The sequence below is a fragment of the Natator depressus genome, chromosome 7 (assembly GCF_965152275.1).
Source record: "Natator depressus isolate rNatDep1 chromosome 7, rNatDep2.hap1, whole genome shotgun sequence".
In the NCBI taxonomy this organism is placed as follows: domain Eukaryota; kingdom Metazoa; phylum Chordata; order Testudines; family Cheloniidae; genus Natator; species Natator depressus.
The window spans coordinates 9,998,211-10,024,239 of NC_134240.1; the positions used below are offsets into that span (position 1 = coordinate 9,998,211).

The window sequence follows — 26,029 nt, forward strand, 5'->3', positions numbered from 1 at the left end:
TGGATTAACAGTTGGAAACACCTTTAGCCAGCAATTCTTTATATTTATGTTTGAAAAAACAAATTGGGGACACCATGTTTTAAACATAAAAACACACATAGACTAGTCTTTTCTGCTCTAACCGCTGGATTAAAAGTTTCTGTTGTGCTAACTGCAGACGATTTCACTGCAGAACATTCTGACATACAAATGATAGCAATTAATGTGTTTGAAATAATTTATGATTTCCGGCTTCCTTCAACATGTATTAGCATATACCTGGTTTCTCTAACACACACTTTGTTTTTCCAAAACCACAAACATAGTTGCTGGAATTTCATGTGGAAGTGCTTAAGGGGTTGAAAGTTAACACCTTTGTGAGCTGAGCTGCCTCACAGTTGCTGCTAAACAAAAGCCTCTTTGTAGAAGCTCTCTTGAAATGTTTTCTTAACATGTTCCAAGTAGTTTTAGGCAGGCAACTAAAGTAAACAAGATGTTACCATGATAAAAACACTTGTGAAAACATTACAGAGTGCACTTAGTAGTTTCTTTCATGGAAACCCTCCTTAGTTTCATTAAAGTTAAATTCACATGAAGCAGGCGACCAGCATCTCTCTATGTATGATTGCCACATCTCTCAAAAGGGGGTGCGTATCCCATTTAAAATACATAATCAAATTACAGATGTTATTCTGAGACTGAAAATACCCAAATCACGATAGAATTAAAATGAAATACAGGACACAGTCCTGCAACGCATGGTTTGATCCTGCACTGCAGTATGTGCCCTGAATGCCTGCGTATCTTGACAAGTACACCACTGCCCGTCTGAACAAAGATTTTCCAAAACTAGCAGTACTGTAAGGGGAGAACCAATCCCTTTCCTGTACATAATCTTTAAAAACACACGAGAATGAAATAAAGCTTGTCAATTTTTAACGTAATTTCATATGTTGCTGTTCTTTCATTTCAGATTACGATGTGGGTAACAGGTAAACATATGATACAAGGCATGTCTGCTCCCTAAAGCCTTCACCTTGGTTTTGTGGAGTTAGGAATAAGGCCACTGCATCACAGCAGGGAAACTGGACTTTTTTTTTTTTTTTGTATTACCTAAGTATTCTAGGCAATGCAGGGTGCAACTATTTCATTAGACTTAGAAGAAGCACCTGCTGATATCAATTAGCTCTGACTGATACTGACTGTATAATAACCAGTGGCTAAGAGATAACCAAAAAACCAAAAAAACTAAAACGGCAACTTATTTGGAAAAGAAATAGGGAAATAAATGCATACAATAGACTGTGTGTCTGCTGGTTGTGATAAGCATCCTCCTGTTGGCTGTGAGTGAAAGACAACCAGGATTGTTATTTGTACAGTATTTATCTTTGAAATCAAGGGCCCTGTGGTGTACCTCACCTTGGGAACAAACACTACAGAATGATCACAGAAGAGTGTCAAATCTCTGTTTTTGATTTACCAACAGTTACGATATTTCTTCCTCAGGAGGAAAAAAAAAAAAAAAGAACCATGATTTTAGACCTTCAAGTCCTTTTTCTCCTTTAACTACGGCATCATTTTATTGGCATATAGCGCTTTCATTCCACGTATAACTTCTCTTCACTCTCTATAACAGACCCTTTCACTTGGGTGAATGAAATTAAGTAATGCTCAACTGACATGGAAACTGTATTTCATTTAGTGGGGGCTATATTTTTTTATCTTGGGCTGGCTATTAAAAGACCTGTGCCTTCAAAGATTTTACAAGTACGGTGGGTACAATTACAATTATCTACCGTTATGAAAGCTTCTACCATTTTCAGCATTATTTCCTACCTATCTTTTCAGTAAATAATAAACTTTCAAAAATAACAATAAAATGTAAGGTTTCAGAGTAGCAGCCGTGTTAGTCTGTATTTGCAAAAAGAAAAGGAGGACTTGTGGCACCTTAGAGACTAAAATTTATTTGAGCCTAAGCTTTCGCCGATGAAGTGAGCTTTTTTTTAATAAAATGTAAGGGCATCCACTTCACAATAGGGGCAAGAAAATCGGAGGGCTACAGTATCATTATATAAAGTGCTGCCCGCTTCTCTAGCAATGTCAATTTGGTGCCTGGGGATATCCATTCTGCATACATTCTGGGTGAAGTATCACACAGCACTGATATCATTTTATCATTTTGTAAAGAGATAATCCCTTGGATTGTAGCATTCGTGTACTGGGAAAATTTAGGCGACTCAACAGGTATAAGAAATACGGTATACTCTATTTTTGCTGTTGTTGTTGAGAGACAATTTAAGAGGAAAAAAAAAATACACACCTGAACACTGGAAGTGGAAAAAGAATCTAAATATGGAGGTTTGGATTGCTTAGGGAAAGTCCAGATGGAAGTGTTTACCTGTAGGCTATGGCTCAAATTTAGCCAAGGTTAGAAATTACCTGAAATTGTTACAATCTACTGGTTGTTCGCAGATCTCTATGAAAGGAGTGTACGGTCTCAATCCACCTCCCCGTGGGACAGATGAACACACCACAGATGTATCACCAGAACTGACACTAATAGGAAACCTTTCTTATAGTGTCAGCAAAAAGCCCAATGACTGAATGCACTGACACTGAAATACCCATCATTCATAAAGGCGGCCCCGCCGTGTTGCGGGTGAAGGGTTGGGGCACACTGACAGATAGCCTACTTTGCCCCTATCCATGATGCATTATCTGGGCAGAATCTGCCCCTTTATCGTGCTCAGTACTATCTTACTCCAAAGGTAGTCTTTCTAAAATTAGTGGGGTCCAATCCCAGAGAAGGGACTACTCAAAGTGAGCAAAGGCGGCAAAATCTACCCCATGTGAATAAACCAAGAATTCCAGTCTCCAAAGCTGTCAAATCCAGAACCTTTCCCTTCACTAAATGTAATGAAATTTAGAATTGTTTTAAAGAACTAAATGTTATAGAATGGCATATGAATATAAATGAGCTGGCAAGTCTGAGAGATTAGCATTTATTTCACTAAGTGAACAACAGGATGAACTGAAAGAAATGAGGCCACCCTTCATGGAAATCTATGACTAGTACCTTCTTATTTTGTAATCCTCTTATAATGAGACCCTTTTCATTACTGCACCACTCCTTACTTGTAATGTATTCTTAGACGGGGCCTGTTCTTGCTCTCACTGAAGTCAAATAGGGCTTTGCCAGTGATTTGATTGGGACCAGGATAGACCCATTGTGTTTTAGAAGCAAAAATTTTAATCCAGGCCTCAACGTACCATATTAAAAACAAAACAACACAAAATATTCTTCAGAACTGTCCCGAGAAAGAACAGACATATCTAAGAGTGTTTCCTAAAGATTTGGGAATGAATTCTGCTCAGTTGCTCCGGTGTCCATCTCAAGCAATTCTGTGGATTTCTATGAATTTATTCCATTTGGATAGCATTGTAAATAGGACAGTAGAATTTGGCCCTTTGTGCATCAACAAGTGTTGCTGGAGCATTTGGTCTGTGTTGGATGTAACAACAAGACCGCCATAGCAAATCTAGGAGCTGTTAGCACACATCAAAATTCAAGAGGAGCCCAAATGTACCAACAGTCTAATTGTGCCTAGTGATCCACTCAGAGATATATGTGATGCAACATTAACACATTTACACTTCAGCTTTGAGGGAGGAAGTGGATACTTGCAGAAGAGCTATGCGAGATTTATTACAGCCTTCCTTTCCCTGTGTTGGGATCCATGCATTACCACACACTAGCCAATAATGCACTGTTGATGCAACATGTAAAACTGTATACTTTGGCAGTGAGGAAAGGTCAGCAGAAAACTGCAAGGGCTGAATCAATATAATTAGTTTATTTTTAGTAGTGTAGACTTTGTTCATTAGTTACTTATTTGACATAAATTAATTTCACCTGATGCCTTGCAATTCTCTCTGATCAATTAAGGTGTTAATATAAGACTAAATTTCAAAAATAAGTGAAATAAAGGTTAATTTAAAGTTGCATTGTGTAAAATTTCAGTAATTTTTTTAAAGAATAGAATATTCAAATAGAAAAACACTTTAAAGTAGACTGTAGAAATTCAAACACTATATCTTATAGCAACATAGTATACAGGAGACTATTTGAGCCATAGATTTCCTTTTTCCTAAAGGGATAATTTACCATCCCCTATTAAAATGTACATTAGACATAATCCAAAACCCACTGAAATTAATCTGTTTTTTCTATTGCCTGGGATCAGGCCCTTGGGTGAGTGAGTGACAGCATACAAAAATTACAGAGCATCCTCAGGATAAAATATAAGTGCCAATAAATAAATAAATAAATAAATAAATAAATAAAACTTACTTTAGAAATGACTGGAAGTCTTCACAAACTGCTTCACAGCCTGGCCATTTGCATACACCATGTCCATAGAGCGGATGGCTATGTGAGTGCTCCTCGTGGGATAAACTGAAGGAAAGAAACAAAAAGAAAGGAGGAGAAGCATTGTAACTGAAGGGTCTGAATAAACTCATCTTGGCAAAGACGCTAACAGCAAAACACACAGGTTGAACACCACAACGAATAGAGGATCCCAAAATATATCATTACGGTTCATGAACCCTACTTACCCTGCTCTTGATTTCTAAAAACAAAATTAAATATCATTTGCAGCCTGAATATATGTGCCATCCAAGATCTCTCATCTGTACCTCCTACATTTCATTCATTAACTAAAAGCTTTGTAAAGAATGGAAATGAACATGGAAGGGGAAAATCATTTGACAGACTTGCTTAATACTCTACTTGATATTTTGATGAGAAATTTATGAATATTACACATTTACTGTTCAACTGCATCAGAATGAAAAGCTATTCCTGAACAGCAGCATAGTGTCTTAAAATACAATATATCCAGGACTTAACATTTCAAATTATTATATAAAGGAAAAAAACCTGGCTTTTGAGCTCTAATTTTAACACCATATTGTCCATCTTGCATTTTCTTCTCCTTACTGTGATGCCTTTTTGCGCTAGTACAGACTTTTTACCCTCCAATAAAGCGAATCACGAATGTTTTCAAATGTTAAATTAATCATAAAAAAGGAAACATGTAATAATCAAAGAATTCTGCAATAGCAAAAGGTTAGCAGGGGCTATTACCATGTCTAAGCTTTGGCAGAAATATCACAGAGGTTACCAACTACCGAAACTAAGGTTAAAGAAAAAAATTCTATGAACATTAAGGGGTTAATCCTCCAGTGGGATTCCAATCAATATGTAATGATTTGACTGCACTGATCCAAGTCATGAGACGCTTTGATCCAGGCCGTGTGGTGCTCAGGGAAATGTATCTGTTGCACTAACTGATGAACCATATTCTAAAATATCTTCTTTATTCAACTTCTGCATGGAAACTTCTTAAGTAAAGGAAATATTTTTGCAACAATTTCCGTAACCTTAGATGGCTTTAAGCATTAAATGCCAAAATAATATTGAGAGCTCTATTTCATACTCTCACACATATCTATTTTTCATAGCAAATCTTTTTGCTACAGTGTACTTCTGCTGTATTACGAACTTCAAACGCACAAAGGATATGACTGCATACCAGTACCTAGGTGGGGTTTTATGACTTTTTTTATCCTGGATTACAGGTATATTTATGGATAAACACCTACATTTTGCCATCTTATGTCTATGCACATGTGGAAATGTCATTTGTTCTTGTTCTGGAACATTATCTCACCACGTATTACAACAAAGATTATAGTTACATTCTTTCTTTTTCACCGGATATGAGAACCACGCTGTTGTCTCAAACGCTCCCTGTCGTCTCAAACAATAAGAAACATGTGAGAATGTTTCTCCAAACCTCCCAGTTTCCATTACATCTCATCTTAGGCCCAATGGAAATCTCTGGACAACTGAGGTCCACACAACGCTTTCTGAAGGTAAAAGGTGTTTGGAAAAAATATTACAAAAATGTGCATAAGTGTTAATTTCCATTTTTCCATCCAAATTGAGTTTTTGAAGTTTTCCAAGCAGTTCCAAAACTCAGCAACCTAATTCTCCTACAAAACACAGGCGGCTCAGAGGGTCATAAAGACCTTGTCTATATGGGAACTTTTATCAGACTATCTTTAATCAGTTTTTAAAACAAACAAGGAGGGAGAAATTATAGCTGATGAGTTGTTAAAAGAATGAAGGAACCAATCCACTCTCTGCAAGGAAGTTAGAAAGATGTTAAACCACACGTGTATTCTCAATTGAAAAACAGAGTGCCAGGGTGGAGGAACACAGTCAACTCAAGCCAGATACGGTGCAGAGTCAGGTATACTCTTTGAGGATGTGGAAGAATAATTTAAGAATACTGAAATATTTAGTAACATCACTTTGTATATCTTAAAATATGAATAAAATGCTGAAAACCTCAGGAGAAAATGAGAGAAAAATCTCCATAGATATCTTGTCTTTATTTTTATGTTATTATGAGGTTCATTCGATCCTGACAGGCTAAACAATGAAATCCAGATAAAAGGCTCGGCTTGATAGTTACAAACTCAAAACCAAAACAACAAATAAACTTGTATATCACAGGCCCGGTCTACACTTAAAAAGGTTTTGTTGGCACAGCCATGTTGGCTAGGAGTGTGCAAAAACATCTATGCCGGTAAAAGCACCATATTGGCAAAAATGTCCTTTTGCTGGCATTGCTTATTTCATTTGGGAAACTGGTATAAGTTATTCCGTGAAAGAAACATTTTGCCAATGTAAGCTGCAGCTTCCCTACGAGGGTTTGCTGGTATAGCTATATTGGCAAACCCTTTCTAGTGTAGACAAGGCCTCAGTCTATTTACTCAACAGCATAATAAAGCTGGATACATTTTAGGACTGAAGTCTTACTAGGAGCATTTGCAGTCAATACTAAATGTAGACCCGGCTGTTCTTAAAATTAACAGATTTTTCATGTGGTTTGTTGTGTTTTTTATCAACTAGTTTTACAGCACAAGGATAAAGGGGCAGGAAAATAAGCTTTGATGTTAACATCCCATTAAGATCAATGAAGACATTCAGAGCTATGCCAATGGTATGGTTTAAGTGTGTTTGTCAGAATCAACAAAACTTTAGCATGTCAATTTACATAGTGAATGTTACACACACAACCAAGCTGACTAGGAAACTGCGAAGTGACAAGTAACAAGACAAAGTAAATTTTCAAAGGGTTCTGCAGGGTTTTCAGCATTGTAAATCCCATTATAATGCCAGTGGGAGTCATACAGTTTAAACACCTACATGGATTTTTTTAAATTAAATTCTAAAGGCTACAGCCAAGTCTATGGGAAGATCCCATGATCCCTATGCATATTGTTTTAAATTGGGGTACAAATCTTTTTTTTCTTTCCAAGGATCTTCTGCATGACAGGGAGGGCATTACGGTACTCTGCCCAAAAACGTACAAAGTATGTGACTGAAGGTGTCGAAGTGAATTCAGAGTTTTAACTATATCCGTGGGAATTCCTTATGTTAACCATAAATGGACACTTGAAAAGTCAACACACTCACAATATATTTTAAATGGCATTATGCCTAAAGCACACATACAAGGGAGATTCCACCACCATTCAACAATGAACAGAAATGCTCAAAAACATTTTGGAAGTAGCTATTTTTAACAAAGATTAAAAATGCAAGCACTTCTGGTAGTTACTTTTTTGAAATTACTTGTTCCTTTACTTCTTTGTCCCTGCACTATTCTTGGATCTTTGGTGGTATATTTTGGGGACTTTCACATGCCCAGATAAGTGTCCTGTTATTCAGTCTGGTCCATCCTGCTTCTATTGATAGTATTAAATATTGCCTGTTTTTTCAAGGAAACTAGAGTCTTCAAAAGGATTACTCCAGAAAAAGACAGAAAAGCAGAACAAGATTATGTACTGCATTTGGCATAATGAGGAAAAGACCAGAAGAAAATGAAAAATGAATTAAGAACTTGATTTTCCTTGAACTGTTCCCAGTACTAGACTAGTGGGAAAGTGAAGACCAAAATGCATTATGCTGAGGAAGACACATTTGGGCCTAGTACATTAAAGAAATTGTTCAAGAACATTTGTTTGTGTGCAAATATGACTTCTAAAATACTGCCACACACAGAGAGACCATGGACACATGCAGATTGTAGAAGACAAGAATACTGGCAGGAATAATAAGTAAATCATTTGTTCCAGATCTTTCCCATTTATTTCTCATGACACTGAAAGAGTATATGTGTTTCTCTCTCTCTCACACACACACACACGTTCATGGATAACCTGCCATGAATATATGTGATGTACAACAAGTTTTTGGAAGTAAATCATACAGCATTACCTGATTTACACAAACAGCAGAGGTATGCGTGGCATAGGATCAAGTTGATTTTCCTATGTTGATTTTCCTATGCTCAGTGGATTTGGATTGCCCCTTCTTATTTGTAAATTATCTGTTTGTGAAACACTTAACATAATGCATCCAAAATAATACAGGGGCATGATAAAGTTAGACGCAGGCACATGAAATACAGTACTGCAGCCAAGCAAACTTTGTTGTGTAATTCTGTTTATTAATGACATGGATCATGTAGCAAAAATACAAATGATAAATCAGAAAATCCTTAACACGTATCCACTTAACATTTATTTTTGATGCTTTCAATGTCCTATCTCCATGCAGCCTCCCTATAACTGCTCATCCAGGTGGTGTGAGGAGGACAAGGGACAGTCTGGCACTCTTATCTTCAACCCTGTCTTCAGCATCCACCTTGTAGATGGTCTCACAACCCACGTCTTCTTCAAACAAAGTGCTGCATTGTGCTTCCTACCTATGAGAGCCCTCCTCAGGCTTCAGAAGTAAGTTCACTATGTGCACTCTACCTCCAACAACTAGTACTGTTAAATAAACCTGTATATCAATGGAAGCCATTCAATTACTGCAGCCAGTTTAGTTTTTTAGGTTTGGGAGAAGAAATTTCTGCACTTGATTGCTCCATTTCTGGTACCGGAGATCCTCATTATAAATACAGAACCACATTTTGCCCCTGGAGAAACCATGGATAGCAAAGCCCAAAGGAAATGACAGTACCCCTAACATACACAGTACCACTATCTTGGTGAGAAGAGTGGTACTTCGTTTCCCAAGTGTACTGTGTTGATTGAAATTCTGACATGAATGGCGATAGCCACCACGCTATGCAGCTGCAAAAAGCAGATGCTTTCTCTCTGTCCAATTCACTTGTTTTCTCACCACATTCTAGATCTAAGAGCACCACTCACAGTGCAAAATTTAGTCTCTTAAATCTCCATTCTTTGATCAACTTTGACATTCATAGCATGTGACTGTCAACGACCCAAGTTACTCAGCAGATGTGCTTACAGGAAAGATGATCCTGTTTTATTTCTATTGGTCAAGCTGGAACCAGAGAACTGAGATATGTTCTTAATGGCTTGTGCATCAGCATCATTAATAAAGATTCTACAGGCCAAATAATGCCTACAGTTACATCTGTACAACAACACTGTCTTCAAATTCTATTGGTTAAACATCTGCAACCCTTCAATTTCCCCAGTTGCAAAGCTGCAACTTGGGGCATAAGTTGGCTTTGCAGTCAGAACTTAACTAGCAATTCTCTCACTAGAATAAAAAAAGCATAGAGTACTTTTCTTTATTGGCTCTGCAATGTACATGGCAGAAAAAAAAAAGAAAAAAGCTTAGTCATTAAAGTAACTAGAAATTACTCTGAATCAGCACAGGGTCTGTTGAATAAGAAAGTGCTGTTTTTAGTCATTTTTCAGATTAGAATTGGCTAAAAGGAGTCGCTTTTAAATCAACAAATTATTCTTATAAAGAAACTTAATAATGCTCTTCATGCTGGGTTTTGCAAACTGGTAAAATGGAGCAGGGGACATTGAAATAGCTCTGCAGAGATACCCGTTATAATCAACAGTAAGACGTTTAACAACCTCTTGCAACATTACAACAACAATTTATTTAATTTATCAATTAGGCCATACTTACCAACTAGCCCTGAGAAATTGGGCACCAGGATTTCAAATGCTGGCTGAGTGTTGACATAAGAGTTATGTGTGGATCCAGGAAATTGAGAAAGTGCGAACCTCAGTAATAACGTTCCAGGCATCACAGTTTACTATACCTGAAGGTTCACAAATGTTGAAATGCTTCATATTCCATTACATCTCTTCAACACCGGTGAGGGGTGACAATCATTGCCAAAATATTGGGGAAAACAGAGAGTGATGTAAGAATCCATACTTGATTCCCTGTTACTGTTGTGAAGAATATTCTTCTGCTTTAATGGCACTGAGAGAATGACTGAGTCACTGGCCCAGCAAAGGATGAAGGGTCTGTGCAATATCTTCTGCTACTCCCTTGGAAAGACTCTGCACAGTGCTTGAAGAAAACTGGGGGTGAGAGTACTAGGGGGAAGGGCTGAATTAGGAGGAGGATGGGTTAGTTCCCCCCCACCCCCGGGGCAAACAGGAAAGGACTTCAACTTTGCCAGCTGCTTACAGAGTAGATTTCTGGGTACAACAGGGCTCTTCTGTCCAGATGGAAGTGTTGGAAATATAGCTCAGTCATCATTCCAAGTTCTTCCTTTTGTGGTCTCCTGGTTCTTTGTTTTACTGTTCTTTTATTTTGTCTCAGACTAACAGAGAAACGAAGATATATAACAGCACAGTTACATGATGATTGTTTTTAACCTGTACAGCACTGATTATCTAACTCTCAGTCTGTTATGCTGGGATATTGACAAAAGGAAAATTTTATATTAAATATCTCTGTACATCAAGTTATTTACAGCATATCAGACAATGAAGTACCCATACTCTTTAGAATGTGCGTGTGTGGGAATCCTAGAGTGAATAAGATGGAGTCTCTATAGAACAGTAATGAATTCATATGTCTATCATTCTTTCTTCCTCGCAGTGTGTTCTTTGCCTCTTTCGCACCCTGTAACCCTCATCATCTCAATTTTCCATCTGCTTTTAAAATCATGTTTAATTAGAGGATTTCACATTCCCTTGTGATATCATACCCATGTTTAGAACTTCCAACTGGAGTGATTATGTACTAATCTAGTAAATGCCAGATTTAAGCTTTTTTTAAAAATAATTGAGATTATTGTTAATATCACAGGAACATAAGAATGGCCATACTGGGTCAGACCAATGGTCCATCTAGCCCAATATCCTGTCTTCTGACAGTGGCCAATGCCAGGGGCTTTAGAGGGAATGAACAGAACAGGGTAATTATTGAATGATCCATCCCCTATTGTCTATTTCCAGCTTCTGCCAGTTAGGACACCTAGAGCATGGGGTTGCATCCCTGACCATCTTGGCTAATAGCCATCAATGGACCTATCCTCCATGAACTTAGCAAATTCTTTTTTGAGCCCCGTTACACCTTTGGTGTTCACAACATCCCTTGGCACCAAATTCCAGAGGCTGACTGTGCGTTGTGTGAAGTAGAACTTCCTTTTGTTTGTTTTAAACCTGTGCGTCTTAATTTCATTGGGCATCCCCTGGCTCTCAGGTTATGTGAGGGGTAAATAACACTTCCTTATTAACTTTCTCCACACCATTCATGATCTGATATACTTCTATCACATCCCCCCTTAGTCTCTTTTCCAAGCTGAAAAGTCCCAGTCTTTTAAATCTCTCCTCATGTGGAAGCTGTTCCATCCCCCTCATCATTTTTGTTGCCCTCCCCTGTATCTTTTCCAATTCTAATATATCTTTTCTGAGATGGGCAACCAGAACTGCACGCAGTATTCAAGGTGCATACCATGGATGTATATAGTGGCATTATGATATTTTCTGTCTTCTTACCTATCCTTTTCCTAATGGTTCTTAACATTCTGTTCACTTTTTTGACTGCCACTGCACACTGAATGGATGTTTTCAGAGAACTCTCCATGATAACTCTAAGATCTCTTTCTTGAGTGGCAACAGCTAATTGAGAACTATTTTGTATATATATTTGGGATTATATTTTCCGATGTGCATTACTTTGCATTTATTAACATTTGAGTTTCATCTTCCCTTTTCTGACCCAGTCACACAGGTTTGTAAGATCTCTTTATAACACTTTGCAGTCTGCTTTGGAGTGCTTTATTTTGAGTAGTTTTGTATCATCTGCAAACTTTGCCACTTCGACCCTTTTTCCAGATTGTTTTTGAATATGTTGAACAGCACTGGTCGCAGTACAACTTCCTGGAGGACACCGCTACTTACCTCTCTCCATTCTGAAAACTGACCATTTATTCCTACCCTTTTTTTCCTGCCTTTTAACCAGTTACCGATCCAGGAGAGCACCTTCCTTCTTATCCCATGACTGCTTACTTTGCATAAGAGCCTTTGGTGAGGGACTTTATTAAAGGCTTTCTGAAAGTCCAAGTACACCATAGGTCCACTGGATCACCCTTGTCCACGTTTGTTGACCCCCTCATGGAATTAGAATAGATTGGTGAGGCATGATTTACCTTTACAAAACCTGAGTTGACTCTTCCCCAACAAATCACGTTCATCTATGTGTCTCATAATTCTGTTCTTCACTACAGTTTCAACCAATTTACCTGGTACTAAAGTTAGGTTTACTGGCTTGTAAATGCCAGGATCGCCTCTGGAGCCTTTTAAAAAAAAACTGGCATCACATTAACTATCGTCCAATCATCTGGTGCAGAAGCTGTTTAAGTGATAGGTTACATACCACAGTTACTAGTTTTGCAATTTCACATTTGAGTTCCTTGAGAACTCTTACCATCTGGTCTCAGTGACTTATTACTGTTAAATTTATCAATTTGTTCCAAAACCTCCTCAACTGACACCTCAATCTGGAACAGTTCCTCAGACTTGTCCCCTAAAAAGAATGGCTCAGGTATGGGAGTCTCCGTTACATCCTCTGCAGTGAAGACAGATGCAAAGAATTAATTTAGCTTCTCCACAATGGCCTTGTCTTCCTTGAGTGCTCCCTTAGCACCTCGATCATTCAATGTCCCCACTGATAGTTGGGCAGGCTTCCTGCTTCTGATGTACTTAATTTTTTTTGCTGTTAGTTTTTGTGTCTTTTGCTAGTTGCTCTTCAAATTCTTTTAGGCTAATTATACTTTTACACTTGACTTGCTAGAGTTTGTGTTTCTTTCTATTTTCGTTAGTAGGATTTGACTTCCAACTTTTAACTTTTTGACTTCCAACTTTTAACTTTTTGCCTTCCAACTTTTTGCCTCTAACCACTTCTTTTACTGTTTAGCCACGGTGGCACTTTTTTGGTCCTCTTATTGTGTTTTTTAATGTGGGGTATATATTTAATTTGAGCCTCTATTATTGTGTTTTTAAAAAGTTTCACTCTCATGACTGGACCTTTTAATTACTGTTTAACTAGCTCAATTTTTGTTAGTTCCCCTTCCTGAAGCTAAATGCTACGGTGGTGGGCTTCTCTGGTATTTTTCCTCCCACAAGGATGTTACATTTAATTACATTATGGGCACTATTAACCAACAGTTCCGCTACATTCACCTCTTGGAGCTGGGCCTGTGCTCCAGTTAGGACTAAATCAAGAATTGCCTCTCCTCTTGTGAGTTCCAGGACTAGCTGCTCCAAAAAGCAGTCATTAATGGGGTCTAGAAACGTTATCTCAGCAACCTGTCTCAAAGTGACATGTACCCAGTCAATACAGGGATAGCTGAATTCCCCCATTATTACTGAGTTTACTATATTTATACTTCTCTAATCTCCCTGAGTATTTCACAATCACCATCAGCATCCTGGTCAGGTGGTTGGTAGGATACCCCCATTTCTGTATTATTACTGTTCAAGCACGGAATGTCTGTCCATTCTATAGAGATTCTGTTGCACAGTTTGATTAATTTAAGATTTTTACTATGTTCGAATCTATGCTTTCTTTCACATATAGAGCCACTCCCCCACCAGCACAAACTACTCTGTCATTCCTATATATTTTGTGCTCTTATATTGCCATTTCCCATTGATTATCATTGTTCTACCAAATTTCTGTGATGCCTATTACATCAACATCCTCATCCTCATTTAATATCAGGCACTCAAATTCACCAGTCCTAGTATTTAGATTTCTAGCATTTGTAATACAAGCAAAATTTGTCATTTTTTGTTGTCTGCCATTATGTGATGCAACTGACTGGGACCATTTTTCATTTGACTGTTTCTTTTCAGTTCTTACCTGTACTCTATCAACGTCTATCCTCTCCTCTTCACTAGGATATAGAGAATCCCCATTAACAGAGCCTCCCGTACATGAATTATTTGGCCTCAAAATGCAGAGGATAACATTAATTAACTAGGAGTCTGAAATAGGAGACATTAATCATGTGTGAGAAACTTAGTCCTCCTTTGGGATTCATAAATTATAAGGCTAGAAGGTGCCATTGTGATCATCTAGTCTGATCTCCTACAAAATACACAGGACTTGAATCCCAGATCATCATATTAAAAGTCTGATGCTCTACCGGCTGACCTATCCAGGTTCATAACACATTTGAGCCAGGGATGGGTTTAAACCATACTAATCTTAAAGTTTATCAGCATAAGTAAAGGAAACAGAATAAAGTACAATGAAGCATGGTAGCATCAATATGTCAAAATAGTGTTTCATCTCTCACAGGAATTGCAATATTGATCTAATGGTAATGGCATTAAGGATAGAAAAACACTCATTGTAAAACTCATCATCATTTACAAACCCAAACATATATTCAATGTACCTCACACAATATATGTAAGATATGACACCTGCCTTAAAGAGCCTACAGACTTAGGACGACAACAGGGAGATGTGGAAGAGGCCACAGGAACAGTAATGATCACAGTTACTTAGTATTCTTATTTCCCCAATCTATGAAGCTCCATCACATTTGATAGACTGCCAACTTGTTCAGGTTTTACAGAATGATATATTATTTGATGCAAGATACCCCATTTTCAGTCCCAAATTTGAGGAGATATAGGCCCATTTGGAACCGACCCTGTACTTCTGTGACTTGCTGGTGAATTCTGTAGTTACTCAAAAGGCACAAAAGAAAAACGAATGATAATAAAGTCAACGTCTGTGTTTGGCTACAGATAGGTGAAAGGTCAAGAAATGTGAGGTGAAAACCAAAAATTTAGAGATCCATATTTCACTTAATTAAGAAGCAAAGTGGCAACCTTAATGAATCAACTATACTGATCTAGTACTGACCACAAATAGCTTTAAGGAGAATTAATGAACAACTCTGCCCTTTTCAAAATGTGGCAGTTTTTCCCTTCAGAAAAGATCATCTAGTTTACCTATATTTGTTTAGGAAGGGGGGAAAAAAAACCTAACCCTGCCCCCCAAAGGCATTAACCAATACCAAGACTCAGGACCAATGGAAATTCATGTTCTACATCAAACTCATTGGAAGAAACAGGAATGGTAAATTAAATTTGAAATGACTACAACTCCAGACAAACCAGGTTAAAATTTGTTGTTCACAGGCTGATATCCTGTCTGATGTTTTTTTACTTGTGCATTGAAAAACTCTGACTGACACCCTAACGATCAGCATCAGAGATTGCAGCCTGGCCAACCTTGGGACCATTTGCTGGGCAGCTGCTTCAAGGAAGTTACTTCACCAAATGTAGCTAAACAATCACTTTAAGAGAGAATCAGGGATTGACTACCCCATCTCTGTCCCACCTGTGTGGCCTCCTGCAGGAGAGCAGATGCAGTGAGGTGCCTTGGCAGAGACATTGTGACAGTGTGACAGAGTACGTAGAGACCTCAATACCTTTCTGCTGTAGTGGATTACACGTAGCGGACAGACTAGATTGTCAGAATGCTCCCGTCTGACCCTAAAAATCTATGATAGAACATCTTTGGTTAACAGTCAAAATTATGAAGCTCTAAATGTACTATGCACTTTTTCCAATATGCATATTATTACCCCCTACTTTTGACATCTCATGAAAACTGCTAAGGACTTGTATAACCACTAGTCTAACATGCCACTTTCTTTGGAGGATTCGAGTGCATCTTTCTAGAACACCTAGGAGAAGTGCTCATCACAAAAACAATTTTGATTCCATAGCTTCTTTCAGCTGCAAGCTCCAATCTCCATTTGATTTTACTATAAACAAGTTTGCCCTGCTATTTAAAACTGATTTTTTTTCAATGTGGTGCCTGAATATCATCGTGAAGAGCACATCAGAAATACCTAGACAAATATGAACTGAAATGCTGGATTTTAAATTCTATCGTTACTAACTAATGAGAACAATTTCTCTCTCTCTCCTCTTTGTAACTTCACTTCATATACTTGCATATCATAATCACATCCTCATACTGCCTCTATTTTTCCAGGGTGTAGATCTTTAATTCCCTTTAATCTTTCTTCATAGCCCATTCCCTCCAAACCCTTTATCATCCTAGCTGCTCTCTTCTGTATTTGCTCCAATTTCTCTTTATCCTTTCTGCAGGATAGTGCCTAGTTGCATGTCTTATTCTGACTGTGGTTTAAATGGTGCTTTGTACTGTGTAACAGGGAAGAAGTGTCTTAAATGTGACAAACATGTTTGTACAGCCCAAGACTACATTTACCTTCTTAACTATGGGTTCCAGCAAATGCCTCACTTTAATTTGTCATGCTCTATAGTGCCTACGTCATTTCCCACATAACCGATGCTTAGTAGCTGATGTGTCATTTTGAACATGTATTTTGGATTTTTATTACCTATCTGGACAACTCTCCACTTATCCTTGTTAAATTTCATTTTATTCCGCTCTGCACAGTCCTCTAATTTATTCAGATGATGTTCGACAGATTCAATATCTTAGGATCACATTTTTCTCTAATTAAGCTAACACTTTGACTATTTTTTCTCACTGATCTTTAACACAGCAATTCCTGTTGCTCTTGCATACAGAATTCATGCTGGGGATGGGAGAGAAGAAAGATCTCCAGTCTTATTTAAGCACATGCCTAACTCTAAGCATGTAAGTAGTCCCGTTGACTTAAACGGGACTTGAACTTCAATACCTTATGCGGAAGATCATATGTACCAGTACATTTTCTACAGTAACTTTAAATGTAAGAACAGAATCCGAGGATGGGAAAGACTTCTGCCAGTACTGCCTGGTCATGTGGTCAATTAACATGGACTATTACACTTTAATATTTTACCACTATGATTCCATAGGCACAACAAAAACAGCACAGAAGGTGACTGTCACATCACATATACACAGTGAATTTGTTTTGTATGCCTCCTTCCACTAAATAATCTTGCAACATTTTTTTTTTTGTAATTTACGTGCCGTTTTGTAAATATACCCTAAAAGTGTGAGGAAAATGTATGATAAGAAAACATTGAAAATATATTAAATTATTTCTGCTACATGCTTTCCCCCAGGGAAAATTATAAAAAACACCAAAATTCATAGGACACAAGTCTATCTATTTCCTCAGGGAAGCACGCTGAATCATACAGGTAGTGTAAATATCATATGCTGTTGCAGGTGTTAGGCTTTCTAATTGTTTTTGTTTACTAAAAGGAACAACAAATAGTCACGCTAAAGCAGAACAACATTTGGCATGAAAATCATAGATACCAGAGCAGCCATACATTTTGCTTTCTTGTTAATAACTTAAAGCTTTTTGAAAGACACTCATTTTCCACGCGCTCCATTGGGGAAATCCCTTTTGCCATACTCTGTCCATGTTGTGATTGTGAGCTGGCTCCCATTCAAGGAGTGGTTCATCACAGGATACTTGGGGTATGTCTCTAATGGAAAGAAAAACCCATGGCACCAAGTCTCAGAGCCCAGGTCCATTGATTTGGACTCAGGGGGCTCGGGTTGAGGGGCTAAAGATAGCAGCGTAGATGCTCCTGCTCAGGCTGGAACCTGTTGCTGGGTTTCAGAGCCTCAGCGGGAACCTCTACACTGCTATTTTTTAGCCACACAGCCCGAATCCCATGAGCCGGAATCAACTGACTAGGGCTCTGACACTTGGCACCTTGGGTTTTTCCTTGCAGTGTAGACATACCCTTAGACACACTCTGTAGACTTGCTGAGAACATATGCTCTTCTGAACAGGTATACTCAACTTACGTCACAAGTAGAGCATGTGGAAGAAAAACAGTAGCACAACACAACAGAAAAAAGGGAAGAAAAGGACCATGCTTGTGTATACAGGATGTGTATTTATGTATACAGGCCATCTACGGCTATGCAAGTTCTGAGTTAATTCACAGTCTAAACAACTAAGAAAATGTTTCTTCTAAGAATGATTTCCTGTAAACTCTGCACTGGTATGCTGCAAACAGAACAACCGCACTGGCAGAGTTAACCATGTGCTACTAAGAGTAACCAAAAACGAAACCAGCAAGATTGTTCTGGAATTTGCTCTGAGCTGAATTTTTTTTTATTAATCTTATAAGTCGGATTCTGCAATAAAACAAACTGCAGAACATAGGTTGCTGAGAGTTAAAACCTACTTTTCACACTACATTGACCAAAGCACCCACAGGCACAGCTACAATGTCTTTCTATGAATGGGACAGATTGCCATATGGATGCAGACACTGAACAAGCTGCACAACTCTCGGCGACAAGTGCCTAGGGGACTGTCCTATATTAGCACCACCTGTGCTGTGGAAATTGCGCTCTATATATGAAATGGCATTTAAGGACCCATCAGGATGTTATTTTTGAGTACACACAAAAAGGAAAAATTACAGTTAAAAGAATTCTCTGGCTAGCATATCTGTTGCTCAATTCCTGAAATAGTTTCCCAAAGGAATAGTTATCTTCTTTATTCACACAGCCTGAAATGACAAGCTGCAACATGTACTAACAATTTCCCTTTGTGTGTTTACACCATTGTTTTAATGAGCAGAATATACTTTATAATATACATATGCCTCTACTGATTACATAGAAGAAAATAAAAAAAATGCAAACACACCTTAGAGTCACCTGCCATATGAAAAAAAAAAACCACACTTGCATTACACAAATGAGCAGCTGCTTAGATGTGAAAACCAAGCAACATATGATAGGTTGGTTTCCCCAACAATATGCAGGCACAAACCCCTTAACAAATTATGGGATTTCAGCAAATGTCTCTTCACTACCTTGAAAATATAACCCTATTTGCCTTAAAGTATAATAATAATAATTAAAACAAAAGCACTCCAGATTAGCACAAGATTTTTGGAGTCGCGAGGGAAGGACAAAGAGATCTTTGAATCTGTACCATTTCATGTCAATCCTGAATGAGAACAAATTCCTCCCTCAATCCTTAAAAAATAAAGGATGCCAAGAAAAAGAAAAAATAAATAGAATTAAACAAAAACAGTTGTAAAATGAGCATTACAACCTGGGGTAAATGATATCATTTTATTGAAAAACTGATTTTTCCATTAAAACATGGTGAAATGGATGAACTGTACACAGCTTAAGGATGGTGTGTTACTTTAAATGACACTCAGTACCTTAGTGGTAAGACGCATTATGGGATATAACAGCTGTCATACTCAATGCTGGAGTTTTATTGAACAGCAGAGTAAATAGTCCTATGAAAATCATCTAACTTACTCCTCATTTTTAAGACATTTTCAAGGGTGTTTCTTTTTCCTTCCCCGATTGTTTTCTGTGTGACTGAAAATAATACAGCTCTTCTTCATCTCCCTGACCAGCTCTTTCCAATAGTTAGCATCTCTGGAGCATATACTGAGAAATGATTCTCTTGCACACAAGAGAAAAAAAGAAATCATGAATCCCATATTTTAATGTAAATAAAAAAATAAAAAAAGATAAGAGAAGTCAACTTTTAAGACCAATATATAAACACCTTTAATTGAAAGAGAAGACTTTCGTTGGACACTAAGTACTGAGACAGGAATGTGTTACTAAAATTCTAGCTGCCACAATTAAATAAAGTGCACATATGTACACAATTAGCAGAAAACCATCAACTATTTATTTGGTATGTAAAAAAACCATTAAGCTGCATTAAACAGACGTAATTATCTGAGCTGCAAGAAAAGGGAGGAGATATGCAAAGTACTCGGATATCAAACAATGATCTGTTGGCCAGATGGAGGTACAAAACAATACATATGCTAAAATTTGGAAAAGTTCTGCTGTGTGTCTGCCAAGGCTCACCCAATCTATTTAAAGTGTTTTGGGTTTTTTTCATATACTAATTTAGAGTTGGGAATTGTATAACTGATCATTATTGCACGTGACCAGAAACAAATGAACCATTCAAGTTAAGAAGTTCTCTGATGTCAGGTCAGGTTCCTGAGGACCGTGAAGTGGCAACCATAACACTATTATTCATAAAAGTGGCCACATGATAAAGTAAGCAATTACAGACTGGTTAGCTTAATATCACTTGTGGAGGGAAATCCCAGGAACAATTTTGTGGGACTTTGTGAGAATACCCTGAAAAATATAATTTGATTAAAGACCTCAGACATGGGTGGATGAGGAAATGGTCTCGCGTAACTAATTTGCGGGCATTCCTCGAAGAAATGACTATCACAGTAGACGGTGCACATGGTAAATATAGCCGATGTTATATATTCTGCTTAAAAACACCCCACTGACAATGAAAATTAGCAACTATGGACCTGGGGCATGGAAGAGGGAATTTTTAAAAAGCAGGTTAGGTAGAAAACTGACTCCGGCCAGGAAAGCAAATGGCAATGAATGGTATTTTCTCTAGCTGTAATGAGACTGCCAACTGTATGCTGTCCTGACACGTTTTGAGCGATGCAGAATTTAAGCAAGATGAATAAATGGAAGGAAAGCAGGAAACAGATCCCCAGCTTGCATGAAGAGTCATAGCTCCCCTGGCATCAATGGGGCTGTGACAATTTTCGCCAGGTGCAGCTCGGCCCCACAAAGTTTAGCCATCCTGCTCGTGCTAGATACCATGAGGAATGAGGCAGCTAGATGCAGAAGGTTTTTGACCATTTAAGTGGAAGTTTCATAGAGGCTTTAAAAGAACAACTATATGTCTGGGGTCAAAACAGAGACTTTGGATCAAATTCAACTCTGGAGTAACCGAGTGCAACTGCATTAATGTCAATGGACTGCACACGCTTATGTACCAGGGATGAAGCTGGCCCAATATATTAAGGGCCAGATTCTGATGCACTTACTCGCCTTGAGTTGTGCTCACCTACTCTTTGAATAGTTCCATTGAAATCCTGGAGTAAGGCACTTCTCAAGGCGTGTAAGGCTGGTCGAATCAGGCTCTAAATGGCACAACCATGCAACACAAACCAAAGTCTAGATGCTCCCCTGCCCATGGGGATGGTTGGAGTTGGTCCTGCTTTGAGCAGGGGGTTGGACTAGATGACCTCCTTAAGTCTTTTCCAACCCTAATCTTCTATGAGTCTATGTAAAAGTGCAGGAGAGGAACAATATCCACCACCTTTTGTGAGCTTCCAGCGAACTACATCATCCACTCAGTACCACCTGTATTGTGGAAAAGGAGAGGGGCTGGCATTGATTATTAGAGCAAGCTGAGCTCCATGGGTAATATTGTAATGTCCATGGTAACCTCATATATATACGAAGCCAAATGCAGGGTCCACTGACGTCTATATGATCCTCACTCCCCCCCACTCTTAGGAGTAGGGTTGGTATGTGGGGGAGGAGGGCAACTTTTTGATGCCTTTAGCTGCCCTTCCCTATGTGGCACCAAAACTCCCTTATGCAGTATGTTAAAGACACAGAGTTATTGCTGGTCAGGGCTGTAATGACTTACAATGCTCACTGCACTGTTATCTACATTTAGGAGGGAAACATATCCAGTGTGCATGTTCCTAACTCCTCCCCTCCTGGCCGACCTTGGTCAGGCAAAGCTGCAACTGGAAGAGATGTGGGTGCGATAGGCAGGAGGACGCCGCTTTCCCCTTCAATCCTGTTACGGTAGGTTCTCCGTAACTTGGATCCATATGCAATGGAGGGAATCACATGCATTTCTGTTGTGCAGAACACAGGAAAAGGTTCTTAACAGTTGGCCTACGGAACAGGGCTCAGCCTTCCTTTAAGGCAGAATGTAAGGTGAAATGCAACTGAAACTCAGATTTTACAAATACCTGTTTGGAGGAAAAGCGGAAGGGGGGGAAGGAGGAAATAAATCGGATGTAACCTAATAGATGTAGGCTGATGATAGAGGTATAAGGAGTGCATACTGATGAAGGTTTCAAAAACCAACTGCACAGAAGAAAGTGGATGTGGAGGAGCAGATTCTCCCTTGCCCTGCATCACTGGCACCAGTGCAGAATGAGTGCCAACGACTACACAAGAAGCAAGGCAATGGATAATCAGACACCGGGAGTATATAGGGACAATAGGCCAAATTATTTCATCCAGATAATATTTCATCATATTAATAACGGGCCACATTCTGTAATCTATAATCAAGCTGAACCACTATTCACTCAGTTAAGGGCCATTGAATTTAGCCCAATGATTGGTTGGCATTAGGGCTGCCAATTTTGGTTGGACATATTCCTGGAGATTTCATCACATGACAATCTTTAATTCCTGGAGACTCCGGGCCAATCCTGGAGGGTTGGCAACCTTAGTTGGCATGTAAGGTTAAAACAAACACTATATATTACGCTTAGGAAGGAGATCAATGATCTACCACGCCACTACCCTCTCCTCCTTTAGATCCTTCCTCAAGACTAATTCCTTCTGCAATGCATGCAAGAAAATAGTCACATAAGTCATCTACTTATTTATTTATCCGATGAATTAACTGCCTGCTTATGTGGAGGGAAGGGATTCAAATATGGTGGAAAAGGATATAAAGACAGTAAAAATGAGACCAGGAATTCCTGGAGGCTTTAGAAAGGTTTACTGGAAAAAATGGTCTTTTCCTGTGTCTAGTAATACTGTATCATAATTCACATATATAATTGCAACCCTCAAACTAATAGAACTCCTATTTTAATGAATTAGTACATATATATGTACATGAACACACACACCTGTCATCATCTTGTTGTTGCAATCAACAAAGAGCTGCAGACTTAGAATTGAGACTCTCCAGGACACAGGAACAAAAATCATATTGCCCTAGATTCTCTCCTGTGGCAAAGCTGCTTTTTTTGCTACTCTGCTGGCGCAAAACAGCCCTAAAGTCTACAGATCCATCTAAAGAAGGATCGCCCCCAGCATAGGAGGATCCTCTGGTGACAGGGGATGGTATAATGAGATTGCTTACAAAGGCAGGTGGCCCACTGGTGACTGCCAGTAGTAAAAATCCCCAACTGCTGGAGATGGGACACTAGATGGGGAGGGCTCCGAGTTACTACAGAGAATTCTTTCCGAGGTGTGTGGCTGGTGGGTCTTGTCCACATGCTCAGGGTCTAACCAATCGCCATATTTCGGGTCAGGAAGGAATTTTCTCCCAGGTCAGATTAGCAGAGACCCTGGGTTTTTTCCGCCTTCCTCTGCAGCTTGGGGCATCAGTCACTGGCAGGTTTAAACTAGTGTAAATGGTGAATTATCTGTAACTTGAAGTCTTTAAACCATGATTTGAAGACTTCAGTAACGCAGTTAGAGGTTAAGGGTCTATTTCACGAGTGGGTGAGGTTCTGTGGCCTGCAATGTGCAGGAGGTTAGACTAGATTATCATGATGGTCCCTTCTAACCTTAAAGTCTATAAGGCACAGAACTGGTGTAGCATGTGCTTCTCTACACCCCAAAAATTCCAGCTACCATACCAGCCTCTTGGGAGTGCTGACAACTGGCATAAGTTACCGCAGCCTGAGGATCGCTCTAACTTATGTAGGGGGACTGGATCAGTGTACAGACACCTGAGACTACTTGAGGACGTTATGTGTTACATTACATAATAATAGTACCATCTAGCTCTTCTATAGTGCTTTTCATAAGTTGATTTCAAAGTGTTTTACAAAGGAGATCAGGATCATAATCTATTGTAAGCCTCTGGACAATTTCAGATCATTTTAAATGAGTCATGCATTTAGATATATTTTGACTTAAAATACTTATGTACAAATATTTTAAACATGTTTATGTTACAGCTATGACAACACCCGACAACCTTTAAAGTAAGGAGTCACATATATAAAACACTTTAGCAAATACATTTTTGCTGCCGTGTTAACAAAATGCGTGAGTTTGTCCAAAATGAAGATGCAGTGGAACAATATGAAAAAGACAAGGTATTGCCCTTGATGCTTCTACATACAGCAGACGTTCTTAACTGACTTTACTTATTTACTTACTGTGAAAAGAAGGCTTGTTATTGCAGAAACCCAAATGCTGATAAGATGATGAGAGGTTTGCATGCTAGCTGATGGTCTCACTTTTTCTTATCCTTTGTGAATAACTAAATATTTCCCTTAGGGTACTGACGACTGAGGTATGTTTATTGCATTGAGTGAATTTATATATATATATATATATATATATATATATATATATATATATATAAATAATCAGCACAATAAACATTATTAAATTGTCTGAGTAAAATCAAAGCATGAAACACACAGGCAGTGCTGAATTCTAATGATGCTGAATACCCATGATTGCATGGGGAAAGGATCTTAACAAGCCTTGATTTGAGCTTTGGCATCCGCCTCACAAATCACACGAAATGTTCTCCCTTTAATAGTGCTGAATATTGATAAATGTCTCTGCATGCCACAACGGGGAAGTTGGTCTCTATTGGCAATCTTTACCAAAGTGTGTTTTTTCCTTCTCAACACTCAAGGGTTTACCCTGAATGATTTAATTATAATTTTCCTTGTGTAAGACAAATTAAAGAGGAGAGTAGGAGTGTCATGCCAAAGCAGATTATTTATCTCCTTAACAGATTGCTACGCACCAAACCCCAGAGCTGCTGCTGCTGCTGCTACTTACAGAACTGGGCGCAATGTGGGACAAAAGCATGGATGTAATATACATTTAAAGACAAAGTGAATGAAAGCATTAACCCATTATTTCTAGCTGGAATTATATCATTTAATTAAAAAAGGGTTTCTATCAAAGTAATATGCACAGGGCATTAAAAAAAACAAAACCAACCCTCTTAGCCAACCTTTCTCTTTTCTTGACCTATTTTATAAATTGGGAATACCCACTGCTCCAAAATGCATTTGGTTCCCACTTGAGTCTCCTGAAGCTGTGCACGCACATCCAAGGGAAGATTCTGAGCATGGGTGGTTGAATTTTCTATTTGTCTAGTTGTAGAGGAGAACTGTGATCCAGTTCTGGTGACTGTCTCCACTGATTAACTATGGTTGCCAGCACTGCCACCACCATCACAAATCTGAGCCCTGATCCACCAATCTGATATGTGCAGGCAGACCCTTAAGCCTATGAGTATCCAGCTGCAGGACTGGGGCCTTAGCTTGGCGACATCTGAGCATGGTAAAAAAATAAAAATAAAAACAAAAATTATTTCCCCCATTCTTTTTAAGTACTTATCCATTGCTCAAATCCCTTCGTCCAGAACATACAGAAAGGACACTGATCTCCAAATGGTTTTACACAGGTACTTCTATCTCCACTGAGATCAGTGGAGTTACTCTGCTTTACAGCATGGTCAGCAACAACAGAATCAAGTCCACAGGATCAATAATGCCACAAAATCCAGAACAAGGTGCCCTAGTAACATGTGCCAGGGAGGAGGAGGATGGGGACAACAACAATTATGGCAACTCCCACATAACCAGCTTGCACCCCTAAAGCTCACTCCCTGTCCAAAACCCCAAGGCGGGGGAAGAAAAGCTTTATGCACACCCTACAAGCGAATGTTACTCCTACCCGCATGTGATTATTTATTGCTGCTCGGTGATCATTAGTGTGTGGCTGTAAATGATTAATTGTTAGGGCATTTGGAGCTTTTCCTGTGTTTTTTATTGTTTAAATCTAAATCAGTAACTCCGGACTGGGTCAGCCCAAGGCTGACAGCAAGTTCCACTGGTCTCACGCTGACGATGCCCTGTC

General features: G+C 38.7%; 1 protein-coding gene across 15 annotated transcripts in view; it reads right to left on the reverse strand.

Moving 5' to 3' along the window:
• Positions 1 to 26,029, reverse strand: part of FOXP1 (forkhead box P1) — a 494,830-nt gene that overhangs the window by 47,484 nt on the left and 421,317 nt on the right. For all 15 annotated transcript variants that reach the window (XM_074957494.1, XM_074957490.1, XM_074957489.1 and 12 more), the window contains one exon: positions 4,331 to 4,435. In XM_074957494.1, the coding sequence (XP_074813595.1) occupies positions 4,331 to 4,435 (105 nt within the window). The remainder of the gene's footprint in view (positions 1 to 4,330; positions 4,436 to 26,029) is intronic.